Below are 14,883 nucleotides of genomic sequence, written 5' to 3'. Positions count from 1 at the left end.
TCTATCTGGCATTTAGAAAATTGTTAAAAACGTACTTGTTTGGTAAATTTTTTAACTAATAGATTGTAATTCACTGTGAATGTGAATCGTTACTCTGAAAACAGCACAGACCTAAGAGGTAGCTGCAGTATGCAAGCATGTTGTTATGTTATGTTAAGTCTTTTCAACGCGGGCTGTAGAGTCCTGGTGAGCTTCGATTTAGGTAGACCTGGATTTTTTGCACGAGGGACTGTTTACGGTTCTCTGAAAGTGCAGCTAACAGGCCTTTCCTGTTTCCAAGCTTGGGGAAGGGGGGTGGGAAGAGGCTTCCTGGCCTTTCACCTTGATGTCGCCCGATTCATTAAAGGAGCTCTGAAGCTGCGCCCTCCACTGTGTTTCCCTTCCTGGAACCTTAACATCCATATGAGCCCTTATGGGAGGCTGTCCTTTTACGATTATATTGGAGAGATGGGTTTCCAAGTTAGAAGCACTTTGCTGCAGGAAGCCGTTCCTTAGGATTACAGAGGCTGAGCTCTCCTAATGCACGGTTCTGTCTTCTTTACCGAAAGTAGTCTCAGCCTTCCACATCAATCTGGAATATAGAATGTTGCATTTGCTGGATGTGAAGTGAGTGTTTCTTTGGTTCCTCGAAGTTGCCAGTGAGTTTGCTCCAATCAGATCACCCTTTTGTTCTGTCCAGTCATGCCAAGAAAGGGAGGCCGGTGTCTAAAGCCACAATTTCCAGATGGATTAAAATGGTCATTTCCTCCTCAAATGTGGGCTGTGGTAAACAGCTACCGATCGTGTTGAAAGCACACTCCACGAGGGATTGCTGTCTCTTGGGTGGAGATTAGGGCTGTCTCGCCTAAGATTTGTAGAGCGGCTACATGATCTACCCTTCATACCTTTACCAGGTTCTTTAGGGTGGATGTAGTAGCCAGGAAAGACGCCGCTTTTGGATCCTCTGTTTTGAAGGCAGGCTCAGCAAGTCTGCCATAGATTCTGGGGACTGCTTTGGTACGTCCCTAGTGTTCAGGACCACTAGACACTTAGCAGTAGAAAGAAATAAAGATTAGATCCTTACCTCGATAATCTTCTTTCTTGTTGATGTGTCTAGTGGTGCTGAAGCCCCACCCTGTGTAAGGGCTTTGCCTGCTTTCTGCCTTAGGATTTGAGGAATTCTCTATCTCTCAGAGGTACTGAGAAGATTTTAAAAAAAAAACCACCCCAGCAAGACCGTACAGTCTGGTTTGAGTCTCTGCTATGAGCACTATACATAATTAGTGCTGGTTGCACAAGTTTGGATGTTCTAATATTATTTCCTATGTTTGTTACAAAACAGAATTGTGGTGTTGGAGATTTGTCCCCGTTTCCCTCCTTCCTGTTATGTCTCTTATTAAAGTACTACTTGATTACTTTTGTACAAACTGAGGGAGCAGGAGCAGCTCCCTGGGAAGGAGGTGGAGTTGGAGTTGATAGTTTTCTGCAAGCAACTTGCTGGTTGGGCTACAAGAACCTAGCATTCAGGAGCACTGGACACATCTACAAGAAAGATTACCAAGACAAGGACCTAATCTCTATTGTGGCTTATCAAGATTGAAAGGAAGCATCTATAGAACCAATTTTGGCAGTACTGAAGTTTGACTTATTTTGTTCTTTGAAGAGACTGTGCCTGAAGAAGGGATATACAACTTTGCATGCAAATCTATCTCATGTATATTAATTGTGAATGTCCTGAAAACGAGACCTGCCTTTGGCACTTGATGGCTAGAGTTGCCAATCCCTATAACAAATCTGACATCGTCCTTCATTAGTATGTTAAAGTGTACTCAGAAAACTGTTTTCCGCAGGCTACTCTTTTTCCATAGTTGAGTTGATGTCGGGAGTCATACTGGAGTCATTTGTATAAATTGTCATCCTGTCTGAAAGTGCAAAGCTTTGGCCATCTGCTAAGTGAGAATCGCATTTTTCAGTTCCTTTAGCACTGGCTGTTACCCAGAACTAAATGGACAGATGCCAGCTGTCTTGTCTGCTTGTACTGATAATACAGTTCTTATCAGGTTACAGGATATTAAAAAAATGTGTGTGAAATGAATGCTGTGTGCAAAATAGTGCTTCTGTACAGACAGAAACAGTAGGAACTTGATTTCATGCTATAGAGGAAAATAAGAGCATGTCCTATGATGTATATTAAAAAGAAACTTGTTTTATCTTCCCTTCTCTGGTTCTGCTAACAAGCTGGTGGAATAGTTCCCTGTGTAGAGAATCCAGGATAATTCCTGCTTGTAAATGACATGGTAGTGCGGATGTCCAAGTCGGCATCTGGATGATTGAAATCAATGATGGTAGCACGTCCACTTTCATAGCAGTTTTGTGAAAGTCTTCTGTTAAATTTATCCATCTCTTCTGCCTGAAATGGTTTGCGTATAACATAAATTTACAGTGCCTTCTAAATCTTGTTTTCATAAGATGATTCATATGTGATATCAATTGGAACAAGTTGCTACCAAAAGAGTGCCTTTGGGGATCTGCTAATTGTCGTCGTCTTCATCAGCATGTGTTGGCCAACACTCGCCATGCTTTAAGATTATGTGCATAAACTGCAAGTTGTTTCCTAGCCTGTAAATTCTCCTGTATCTATTTGAAAGAATTTTTTTTTTTTTCAGAATTGATCGGAACACAGGTCACAATAGATGTCTCTCAGAGAGAGAGATAATGCTTACTGCGGATGGGCAGACTAGATGGGCCATTTGGCCTTTATCTGCCATCATGTTTCTGTTTCTATGTTTCAATGTGGTATATGGTTTGTGTCTAACAAAAATTGGTCCACAGTCAACATTTATTCAAAACAGGAAAAAAGATTGAAAAGGACAGATTGCTAATAACTAAATAATCTAGAAAAATTGTTATATATATGTGACTATAAACCCCAACCCTTAAACAAGATAATGCTGTCAAGTTTGTTGTGGATTTGTATATATTTTTATTTTTTAACTGTAGTTTTTTATTTTTTATATTTATATATATATTATTTTTTTATTTGTTTAATGGACATCAGTATGAGCCCTGTGAAAGGTGCCCGGTATAAGGCTCAGGCAGTAACTTTGCGATGACTAGCATCATCCAGATAATATCTGGATAAAGATTGCTGCCTCATACATCATGTTTGTCCATGGCCAAAAAACAAATCCACAAAAATAGAAAAATAAATCACCAATATATAGTCACATATATATAACAATTTTTCTAGATTATTTAGTTATTAGCAATCTGTCCTTTTCAATCTTTTTTCCTGTTTTGAATAAATGTTGACTGTGGACCAATTTTTGTTAGATATTGAGTACGGACAGTATTGGTCACAGAGTCCTTAAGGGTTTCTAGAAGCTTAGCATTTTTTGTGAGATATGGTTTGTGTGCCAGATCCATGACTTTGTTCATCTTAATTCCATATGTATCTTAACTCAATATACTTACTTTCAGTGTCCAACTCCAGCATTGCTTGGCTACAGTATACTCAGATAGATGGAAATTGTCTCAGCTGGATCAAAATCACTGAAACAAACTTCATTTTCAGTTCAGGCTGGCAAAGCAATATTTGTTTGCACCTCACAAATCATTGGCCCAGAATATGTCGCCAGTGTAAAACCTCTTGGATCTAAATAGAGGACTTGAGCTAATTTCACCATTGTAATTTTCCTTTTTACCTTTGCTTCAACTTTATTAAAGTGTGGATTCACCATGCCTTAGGTCCTACAAATTAGCAAAACTCAGTAAAATAATGTATACGTACCCAAAGAAATATCCTGTCTCCTCTCTGAAAGATATGTTCTCTCCTTTCCTCTCAGAGAGAAATATGTCCTCTGCTCCTCTTCTCTCCTCTCAGAAAGATTTACCTTGGACCGCAAGAAGCCCTTTGATGTGTAGGAGTTCAAAAATCTAAGTGATATATTCTTGGTTGCTCTTGATTTTGAGGCTGATGGATGCAGCAGAGTTATATAAATGGTGAAGTGATTGGCTAGGAGAGAACAAGTATTCTTGAGGAGTATTTGAAAAGGGTTGGAGGTTGGCTGGTAAAGAAAGGAAGTGGGCAAAGAATGATTGATGTGGTTACTCACTTTGGAAATTTGTGGACTGTTTTGCGTCTTACAGAAAAGGTTAACTCTTAACAAAAGATGAGTTTAAAAAAAAGTTTGATTGCATAAGTATGTCTTCAAGCCCTTTGTCACGGCAAACCCAAATTAGTTCATTTCCTAAAAATTACCTCAATGAAGCTCATTATTTATGTCATTTATGTTTTCTTTCTACCTTACGCTCTGGGTGGCTTATAATAAAACACAGGTGCATAGATAGTAACAGCCAAATTGACTAGAGCAGATTTTCTGAAAACATCTATTATCATTTCAATCATACTATAGTGATGAGAGAGTTTTCCCCCCCTACTGCTGCAGCTACATTAATTACTGTCTCCTTCCTGTCTCTACAGCTTATAATCGTCATTAACTTATCTCTCTCTGCCTACTAAAACTGCTAAAGTTAATCTTCTTCAGACAGGAATCTATATTACAAAGGTTTTCTCTGCCTAATAAAAGTATAGGATCGGCTCAGCTATTATGCAGAACTAGGTAGTCACCTTTTGGGACATGCCAAAGAGAAGCTGCAATCATGCCAAGACACCTCAGATTAGTTTAGTGTCTGTCCCCCTTCAACTTCATTTTACACCCCTTCGTTTCAGAGCTTCCTCTGAATTGAAAAAAGATGCCTCCTGTGGAATTATGACGCAGAGCTATTTAAATGTCTCCATTCATAGCTCCTCCCTCATCTTTCTTCTAAGTATACATATTGAGGTCTCTATAATCTTTATGATGAAGACCTACTATTTTCCCTCTGGACCAAGTCCATCCTGGTTATATCTTTTTGAAGGTGCGGTCTCCAGAATGGCACACAGTACACAGGGCAAGGAAGAGGCACTGTGGATCAATTTGGAAAGAGGGAGTGGCAAATATATTTACATTGGTGTGATATACAGACTTTCTTCACAGGTGAAAGAAGTGGACAGAGATTTATTAGTATTCAGAATATATCTTTAAAAAATGGGAAGTTTTACTAATAGGTGATTTTAACATGCCGGACGTTGATTAGATTATCCATATTGCAGGGTCTAAATAGTAGGGAGATCCTGGATTCTCTACAAAGCGAACTGTCCAGCAGTTGGTAATGGAGCCCATGTGGGATGAAGTCATACTGCACTTAGTGCTTACAAATGGGGAAAGTGTTTCTGATGTTACAGTGAGTGGTGATCATCTGGCATGGTACGGTTTAATATTAAGATGGGTATACAGAAAAGTAAAGGTTCTAGACTTAAAAAAAAAAAAAAAAGTAAAAACTTTGTTCGGAGGGGGATTACATCAAGGAATTGTCTGGATGGGAACGTCTGGAAGGACAGTGGGTAGAACGTCTGGAAGGACAGTGGGTAGAACGTCTGGAAGGACAGTGGGTAAAACTGTGAAAGGAGTTATTGTAAGGGTGACAAACTTTTAGTGATTTAAGGAAAAGTAAGAAGAAAAGGCCACTTTGATTCTCAAAAGTAGTAGATGAGAAGGTAAGGAATAAGAGGTTAGCTTCCATAAACTACAAAACATCACAGAAAGAGGAAGACAGGCAAAAATATAAGGAGAAGTTAAGAGAGGCTAGTCAAGTAGTCAAGAAAACAAAGTTGCAAATGGAAGAATAAATAGCTGACACGGTAAAACGGGGAAACATTTTTTTAGATATATCGGTGATAGGAAGAAATGCAAAAGTGGCATTGTGAGATTCAAAAGTAAAGGTGAGATTTCTTTAATGAATCGCGTCCCTGCCTACTTTGCATGCACGGATCAGCAGAGAGGTAAGTGAATTGGGCCACAGTAAAATTGGGTCGCAAAGAGGTTGCAAACCGATCGGTATACGATTGGTTTGCTTAGTGAACCTAGCCCTAGGTTTTCTGTTGGGTTTTGTTTTGGTTTTTTTAATCATTTTTATTAAGGAGTCATCAAGAGAACAGCTTGTTTTACTGTTCGCACTTTTTGTTCTGTTTCAGGTTTGTATATTTGTTGATTGCGTTATTCCTGTTCTCTTGATGACTCCTTAATAAAAATGATTAAAATAGGTTTTCTGTTAATGCCCTGAAATTTCTGGAAATGTAAAATGGTGTACTAAAAGCTAAATTAAATATTTAGATTGCAGAAAGAGAGAGCTGAATTCATGTTTGCTGCATAGTATCACTTATACAAAAATAAAGAGGAACTGGAGAAAAGTAGCCAACTTAATAAATTGCTAACCTCCAGTGTATGCGCTGGGAGAAAAAGTGCTCAAAAGCTTGACCCCCTAGTAGTTCTGAATGTCTGTTCTTATTCAATTAATTCCATAGTGGGGAAAACGCCTCAGAAGCTGCAGGGCAAACGTTGCTCTGGAGCTATGAAGGGGAGCTTGAATGGCTCATTAGCTCCCCTCCAACATTCTATCATGGGCGAAACAACCCCTTAAATGCAGCTTTAAAAAATATTTGTTTGTTTACATTAAGAAGAGTGATGCCCGGAATATTTCTGAAAGCCTTGATGAATCTCTTGAGATTGGCTCCTGGAGGGCATGTTGGACGTTTCTGTATCTGGACAGAAGGTGCCTTCCGCAAACTGGATGACTTGTATGGCACCTGGCGCAAAGCTGCCACCCTAAAATCCAACTACAGCCTTCCTATGCACAAGATGACAAACACCGACCTTAGTAGAATCTTGAAAATTCAAGAGATCCAGAAAGCTTTGCGTGCTCCAAACAAGAAGATTCGATGTAGAGTTCTAAAGAAGAACCCACTGAAGAACTTGCGGGTTATGTTGAAACTGAACCCATATGCCAAGATTGTCCGTCGCCGTGCTATCCTGCGTCAGGCTCAGAACCTGAAACTGAAAACTGAAAAGAAGACCACCAAATAAGTATTTGGCAGTACTTTTTTGTCTCCTATTAAAGAGTTGTAAGGTGACGATAATAAAACAATTATGAAGTGTGAAAAAAATATATATATATTTGTAATTCACAAAAAGCAGGCAACACTTATCTTAACTTCAAACTGGAGTGGAAACTTCACAACGTGATGCGAGCTTTAATGCAGCTTCCTCATAGAATACATAAGTAGCTGACGATGGCCAACGTTTCATGATTCAAAGATCATTTTTTAAAGCTGCATTTAAGGGGTTGTTTCGCCCATGATAGAATGTTGGAGGGGAGCTAATGAGCCATTCAAGCTCCCCTTCATAGCTCCAGAGCAACGTTTGCCCTGCAGCTTCTGAGGCGTTTTCCCCACTATGGAATTAATTGAATAAGAACAGACATTCAGAACTACTAGGGGTCAAGCTTTTGAGCACTTTTTCTCCCAGCGCATACACTGGAGGTTAGCAATTTATTAAGTAGTATCACTTATACTTCATCACACTGCATAAATCAGTCGGATATCAGAGTGTGATGGCATTTATAACTATTTAATATGGGAACAGCCCTATTTGATATAGTTTTGGAAATAACTATAGTATCAAAATTACTGTACTCTGCTTTGGATAAAGGTAGAATAAAAGATATAAACTATGAAATTATGCTGGATGATTATAGCTGAATGTAGAGAATGAATGTAGAGATTATAGCTGAATGTAGAGAATGTAATAAACTAGATTAGTGGGTCTCAAACCTTTCCTGGGGGGCCACCAGCAACTCAGTTTTTCAGGATATCCCTAATGAATATTTTGCATGTAATGGAAGTGGCGGACATGCAGATCTCATGCATATTCATTAGGTATATTCTGAAAACTTGAATGGCTCCCCAAGCAGGTTTGAAAACCACTGTACTAGACTAGAGTCTTCCCTGTAAAATGTTAGGTAACATTTAATCTCGTGTTTTCCAGGATCATCTGCTGTTACCTGCCACCAACCGGAATAAGACATCGAGACCAAAAATGTCTATAGTGCTGCCTGCCATTAACATCAATAGTAAGTATGGCTCCTTTTTCTGTGTATCGCTGTAGTATTTAGTGAAGATAACAGCGGTGGTCTTACAATAAACTTTTTGTACCTGTGAGTTGCTAAGTGCTTGAATGGAATCGTACTCGGGTAATACCTTTGCTGGTAGTTTTCTGGGTCTGTCTAATATTGTTTGAAGCGTTTAAGACATTTTATATGAAAAAAAAGTGCACTTACATTCTTGATTTGTTCATTTGTCTGATGTGACATCACAGGTGAGGGATTAGCAGAGCCAACCAAGTTCAGCTGTATGGATCACAGTCCAATAGTCTATCCTACCAGGATGCCAAAGACTGTTGCCACTAGAAATACACATTTGTTAGTGCACATTTAATTATAGTGCTCCATAAAATTTAGTGCACACTGAAATGGTTTGACTTCCAGTAACCTATGAATTAACATGTAAGTACAGCAGAACCTTAATATTCACGGGGGTTAGAGGCAGAGCCGGCCCGTGAATAATTTTTTGGGCCGGCTCTGACCCACTCCTGCCTCCCTCCTGCGTCCCCGACCTTACCTGGTGGTCTAGCAGCGACGTGGGGCAGGAAAGATCTTCCCATGCTCCTGCCCCATGCAGAGCCGTGCTGTGAGTTCCTGTGGTCTCACGAGACTACAACAGGAGTTTCCGTTTTAGGTCTCGTGAGACCACAGGAACTCGCAGCACAGGTGCACAGCGCGGCTCTGCACGGGGCAGGAGCGTAGGAAGAGCGCTCCTGCCCCGCGTCACCGCTAGACCACCAGGTAAGGTCTGGGGGATGTCCGGGCCAGCGTTTCTCAATTAAAAATCAAGGCGCAAAAAAAATTATTGGGGAAACCGCGAATCGGAAAGGGGAGCTGTAAATTAGTGCACATTAAAAAGCTGTAGTATTTATTTACAAATCGCCATTGAATGTGTGAATCTAACTGGAAAAAACCCCAAAACAGGAAGAACTTGAAGAAAAAAAACTAAAACTCAACAAAATTTTTTGCCTAATTACACCCCTAAATACCACTGCTGTCTTAGACCAAATTGGAGAGTCAAGAAAGAGGAGTCATCTTTGGTCTGAATGATTTAGGGAGGGGAGAGGAAAGAGCTGCCTTTAGCTCCAGTCAGGGGTTGTGGGAGGTGATGAGTGAAATACCTACTTTTTTGGGTCCTGGGAAACTGTAGCACTGCCTGAAGGAGTGTTGTAGCATTGGCGGAACAACCCCCCTCCTTCCCCCCTCTTACCAAAGAAATAGCAGTAGCCAGTGAGCAGAAGAAGCGCCATAAACAGGCTGCCTCTGGCTAGGTATGGCAGGGCCTTTTTTCTGTCGTGCGTGAACACTAGTGCAAGTCTACTGTCCTGCACCCAACTTTATGCACCCTTCAGGGATTCAAGAAAAGGTTGGATCAATTCCTACTGGAACAGAACATACGTAGGTAAGGCCAGACTCAAATAGGGCACTGGTCTTTGACTTAAGGGTCGCCGCGTGAGCGGACTGCTGGGCACGATGGACCACTGGTCTGACCCCGCAGCAGCAATTCTTATGTTCCACCAAATCTGTAATCTGAAAAATCTATTCAACCTGGGTTCACCGACTGGTAGTGGTGATGAGGATGTGGTAGAAGCAGCTTCATTTCCCTATGTGTTTGCACACTTGAAAGTAGATGAGTTGCACTAGCCAGGCTATGCTTCTATATAGGGAGCCCAAAGTTACTTTTGTTTTTTCATAAAACACATGCTTTTAATTTGCCACACAATTCTAGACTTGTCCAATTAGAGCAGGGATCTACAGGGTGATAAGAGCAGTGGTGGGTGTTTGTGTTATCTCTTAAAGTGCAGGAACCAAATCTTCCTCCTCTTCTCATTACAACCTTCCCCTCTTCTCTTCCCCTGTGGGGCCGCACTTATCTCAGACTGTGAGGACACCCTAGCTTGATCCAGATGGTAGCAGTGCAGTGAGAGTGGGAACAACTGCGGCAACACATGCTCATCTGCTTTGCCTTTTGCCCTCTGTTCTCTTCCAGGTTTCTAAATAGGAAGTAGGGCCAGCCTTGTGCATACAAAGAGGTTCCCTCATACTTTGAAATAAATTAAGACCCTGGGGGAAGGCAGAAGCAAGAATCGTAAAGCAGAAGCAAAGCACATTGGTTTTCTCATAAAATATGGAGGGGCCTGCCCCTCTAGCCCTCTTGATAAAAAGTAAGAGTCATTTTTTCTTAGATGTGCTTGCTACTCTCTTGTTTTAAGGTTTGGCTACATCTGTCTTTCTCCTTCATTCTTTTCAGCTGTAGTGTCAAAGAACTAATATGATGTTTAATGCTTAAGAGAATAAGCATGCTCCAGGTGAAGATTGAACTCACAGCCTCAGCATGTCTCTAAGCAAGTACTGCCTTATAAGTAGAGAATGACACGGGGAAAAATTTGTCCCCATCACTGTGAGTTCGGTTCCAGTCCCCTCCCCATCAGCTCGGGCCCCGTCCCGTCCCCAGGAGCTTGGTCCCCATCCTTGCAAACCATCTGATCCCATCCGCACAAGTCTTGAATAGTTATGATTTTATATTGAACTTATTTTATTAAAGTGTGAAAAGAATCAATACTCTGTACAGTTGTCATTTTATAAACACAAATAATACAGCCCCATCCCCTTCACAAATATCCCCTCTACTATCAAGAAAACTGAATGAGCCCAATTACTACAGAATGCTACACAGAAAAATCACTCTAACAGAATACCACAATCACACATGACAGGAATAGTGTTAGGGGAGTGCAACTAAGGCAGAGAGAGAGCCTAAGCCAGCTGGAAGCTAAAGAAGCACAGCCTGGGCTTTGCAGTCCCCAGTTATGTCTAACACCAGCTCTAGCAGGATACAATCTGATATATTCTAATCACAAAATAGAAAATATTTTTTTCTACTTTTTGTTGTCTCGCCATTTTATTCTTTAAATCATGTTGGTCTCAGGTACTGGTCTCTGTTTTCTTTTGTCTTCTCTTAACTCATTTTCCTGAATCCCGATTGTGAAAGGTGGACGATATTGAAGCATTGTAAGTAGCATTCAAGTTGTTCTGTGACATACCCTTCCATCATTTTGATAGAGGGATGGAAGCTACTGGCCGATAAATGGTCACATCAGACAGACGGGCTGAGTTTTTGGATTCTTGGGAATGAGCGTTAAGACAATTCCTCCTCCTGATTTGGGAAAAAGGCTGGTTTTAGGTGATAGCTGTGTCTTTAGGTACCATTGTGTTATTTTTCCTGTAATTGTTGAGATGGCTGCTTTGATCAGGTAAGGTGGGCAGGTGTCGAGTCTGCAGTATGCTTTGGAGTATTTTAGGAGAAGCCATTTTATGTCTTTGAATTTAATCTCTTCAAAATTGTCCCAAGATCTGTTTGCTGGTATTTCCATAGGTGGTTTTGTTGCGGTGGGTCTATCTGGACTGGTGGTGGGTAGCTGATCTTGTGTGGATTAAATCTTTGTCTTAAAATAGTTAGTTAGTTCTGAGGCTGTTGGAATAGAGGGGTTGTTGCCATTTGTGATCTTGTTCATGTAGGTTAGGTTATCTAATATTGGGAGCACTTCGTTGATTTTAAGATTATCTTCTGTGCTGATCACGGATCCCTCTGCCCTTATGGAATGAGGTGAGGGAGTACCTGTACTTCATTGATTATACCAAGGCTTTTGATTGTGTTGAGCATGACAATCTTTGGAAAGCACTGAGTGAGGTAGGAGTGCCAGAACACCTGATCAGGTTAATCAGATCACTCTACTACAATTAAGAAGCTACAGTGCAAATCAGGCATGGAGATACAGAATGGTTCAAGATCAAAAAGGGTACAAGACAAGGATGCATCTTTCTCCTTTTCTTTCCATACTCTATACAGAAGTAATCATGAGGAAAATGGACTTAGATGATTCAAGTGTTGGGGTGAAAATAGGCGGAAGAACCATCAACTATCTGAGATATGCAGATGATACTACCCTGCTGGCAAAGTGTAAGAAGGACCTCAAGAAGTTGATTCTGAAGCTGAAAGAAGAAATTGAGAAGATGGGACTTACAAGAAGACCAAAATCATGACTGCGGCCAACAGGAAAGTCCACATAAAGATCAACAATGAAGAAATAGAAGTGGTTGACAGCTCAATTTTTCTTGGGTCCCTCATTAATCACAGTGGCGGTTAGACAGCAGATATAAAGTGTCGATTAGCACTGGGGTGTGCAGCCATGGTGAGCATGGATCAAATATGGGAGCGCAAGGACATCTTAGTCACCATCAAACAAAGACTAATCACTGCCATTGTGTTCCCATGGGAATGAGCATCAAGCAATTGAAAGAATCCATGGAAAACAGGGAAGCATAGCGAGGACTGGCCTACAGAGTATTCTAGGGTCGGACACGACTGAATGGATAGTAGTAGTCTTTGCTGATCTGTTTAGAATAATGCTCTTTTTTCCCTTTGTGTCAGTAGTGATTTATATCACTGGTAAACCAAAAAAAAAAAAAAAAAAGTTTTTCTTTGCTACTGAGAACTTAAGAAGTGTTCTTCGTTAATTTAATGACGCTGATTTCAGATCTGTAAAGAAATTCAGCTAGCACGTCAGGTTTCTGATATACACATTACTAATTTTTTTGATAGTTTGCCATATCAGCACAATATTGTGAGTATGAACTGTGTCCCACCAAACTTGTGTTAAGGAGTTTACTCTGAAAACAAACACGAAGACAAGTTACAGCATACATTTACGCCTCTCTTAACTCACACAAAATTGATGCCAGCATGTTCAGAAATGTTTGAGACACTTGCTTTTACGTTTGTACTGTACATTTGTCTCTCTTTACAAGAACCAACAATAGTCTCCCAGCATATTGGAATTAAACTTTCCCTGATATCTGCTTTCCATCACCTTGATATCTTGATGAAATCTTTCCCCATGCTCATTGCTGACATCACCAAGATTGGGTGGGAAGAAGTCAAGGTGAGAATGTGAGAAGTGCATTTTAAGTGCCATTCTGGTACCCATTAGCTGATATGCTGTCAGCATGTTCTCCATAAGATCAGCATAATTCTCTGATCTATGATTGCCAAGAAAATTCTGAACAACCAGCACGAATGCTTTCCATGCTGCTGATTCTGCTGGGTTCAGCTTCTGTTTGAACGCATCATCAAGAAACAGTTCACGGATTTCGGATCCAACAAAAACACCTTTTCTGTCCATCGCCTTGACAAAATTTTTCAGCAGACCCAGTTTTATGTGAAGTGCTGGAAGATAGATTTTCTCACGATGTACTAATGGCAGGTGTTTCACATTGTATTTGCCAAAATAATGCTTGTATGCACTTTGAAACCTGCTGGAAAGATTCTTTCACTGATCTTGTACAGTAAATTGTCCGCAGATATAACAGAAATTATCAGGATGGTTTAACACAACCTCATCTGTTCATAATAATTATAATATCTTAGTCAAAAACAAACAAAATATAAAAATTCACAGTCTCCAAATAGCTCTTTCATTAACAATCAAACATATTTGAAACCAGCTATCACTCAGGTGACTCAAAATGTGATCGCATTGGTGTCATTGGCTTAAGTGTTTCATTTTTCTCAAATTATTTTGGGTACAATATTTATTGATGCAAGAGCTGTTTCAAGGCTTTGCAAGTAATAAAGCTTTATATTTGCTGTTTTTATATGATTGTACATCTGAGAGGAAACAAAATTGATTTGAAAAAAAATGTTATAGATATATTAAAGTGGACGGTATTATTTTTTATAGGCAACATAGGTGTCTATATAAATTACCTTTCAGAAGAAGCCTTGATAGCATGCAAATGCTCAACCACAATCTTGGTAGCAAATACTCTGCCCCAGAAACACCGAAACATACTCCAGGTATACATATGTGTGTTCTTTTCAGTGCATGTACTTTTGTTCAGTCATGCATTTTTATGAATACTCTTTTCTGTGTGCTTTACATATAGAAAATGCTTTATAAAATTGCACCTGTAATATGAGCCACTGGCCAGGTTGTGATAAGGCAAAGACTAGATCCACTAGAGGATCAACGTATAGGTATTAGGGAATTATAGGCTTATTCTGTAGGCACAAGAGGCTGCTTTTCTCGCTTCAGCTCCTCCTGTGGCGAGACAGACCTTGGCTCTTAATGACATGTTTCATTCAATAAAAATCAAAACTGAGACATAAACACATGCTGAGCCCAGGACTCATGTGTGGTCTTATGGTCCTCAAGGGATCATGAAAAACATGTGCAGGAGTCAGCAGGGCACGTGGGATCAATCAAATGACAGAAGACAAAAAGAACAATCTGAGAGGTTTTTTAAGCTATAGTTACTTAAATCTTGACATTGGAAGAGTTCAGACAAGCTATTAGAGAGGAAACTGTGTATTTTTGAAAGACCCGCAAATAGATAAATTGAAGCCATTGTATCACATAGGATATAATCACTGAAATGTACTGCAGTGGGTTGTACTTGTCTGATCATGCTTAGCATTTCTAGACTTTTTAATGCACCTTGCTATTGGGTCCTTTTATAATAATAATTTATTTTCTAGTATACCGCCCTGCCAGTAGTTCTGGACGGTTCACAACAAGAGAAGCTGAGACATTTGAGTGAAGAAATACAATTCAAAAAACATGTTCCTAATTTAAATATAACATTAAAAAAAAATAATAATTCAGTTAAAATGCAAATACCTAATTAAAATACACCGTACTGTTAAAAATTAACATTCTTGCTTATCGAATAGGTAAGTTTTCAATAATTTCCTAAATTTGAGATAAAAGTAAGATTGGACAATCGAAGGGCACATCCAGGAGTTCATCTTCCCCGCTTGATATGCTAATGTCCTGTCCAGAAGGTACGCTTCTGAAAAGCACG

The 14,883-nt window shown here is 39.9% G+C and overlaps 1 protein-coding gene across 1 annotated transcript in view; it reads left to right on the top strand.

The window, feature by feature from the left end:
- Positions 1 to 14,883, top strand: part of ATF6 (activating transcription factor 6) — a 185,037-nt gene that overhangs the window by 119,270 nt on the left and 50,884 nt on the right. The window contains exon 15 of the mRNA XM_033960683.1: positions 7,905 to 7,989. Within this exon, the coding sequence (XP_033816574.1) occupies positions 7,905 to 7,989 (85 nt within the window). The remainder of the gene's footprint in view (positions 1 to 7,904; positions 7,990 to 14,883) is intronic.

This window comes from Geotrypetes seraphini, chromosome 10 (genome assembly GCF_902459505.1).
Source record: "Geotrypetes seraphini chromosome 10, aGeoSer1.1, whole genome shotgun sequence".
NCBI classification, from domain to species: domain Eukaryota; kingdom Metazoa; phylum Chordata; class Amphibia; order Gymnophiona; family Dermophiidae; genus Geotrypetes; species Geotrypetes seraphini.
This window is presented reverse-complemented; position numbering and strand designations above follow the sequence as displayed.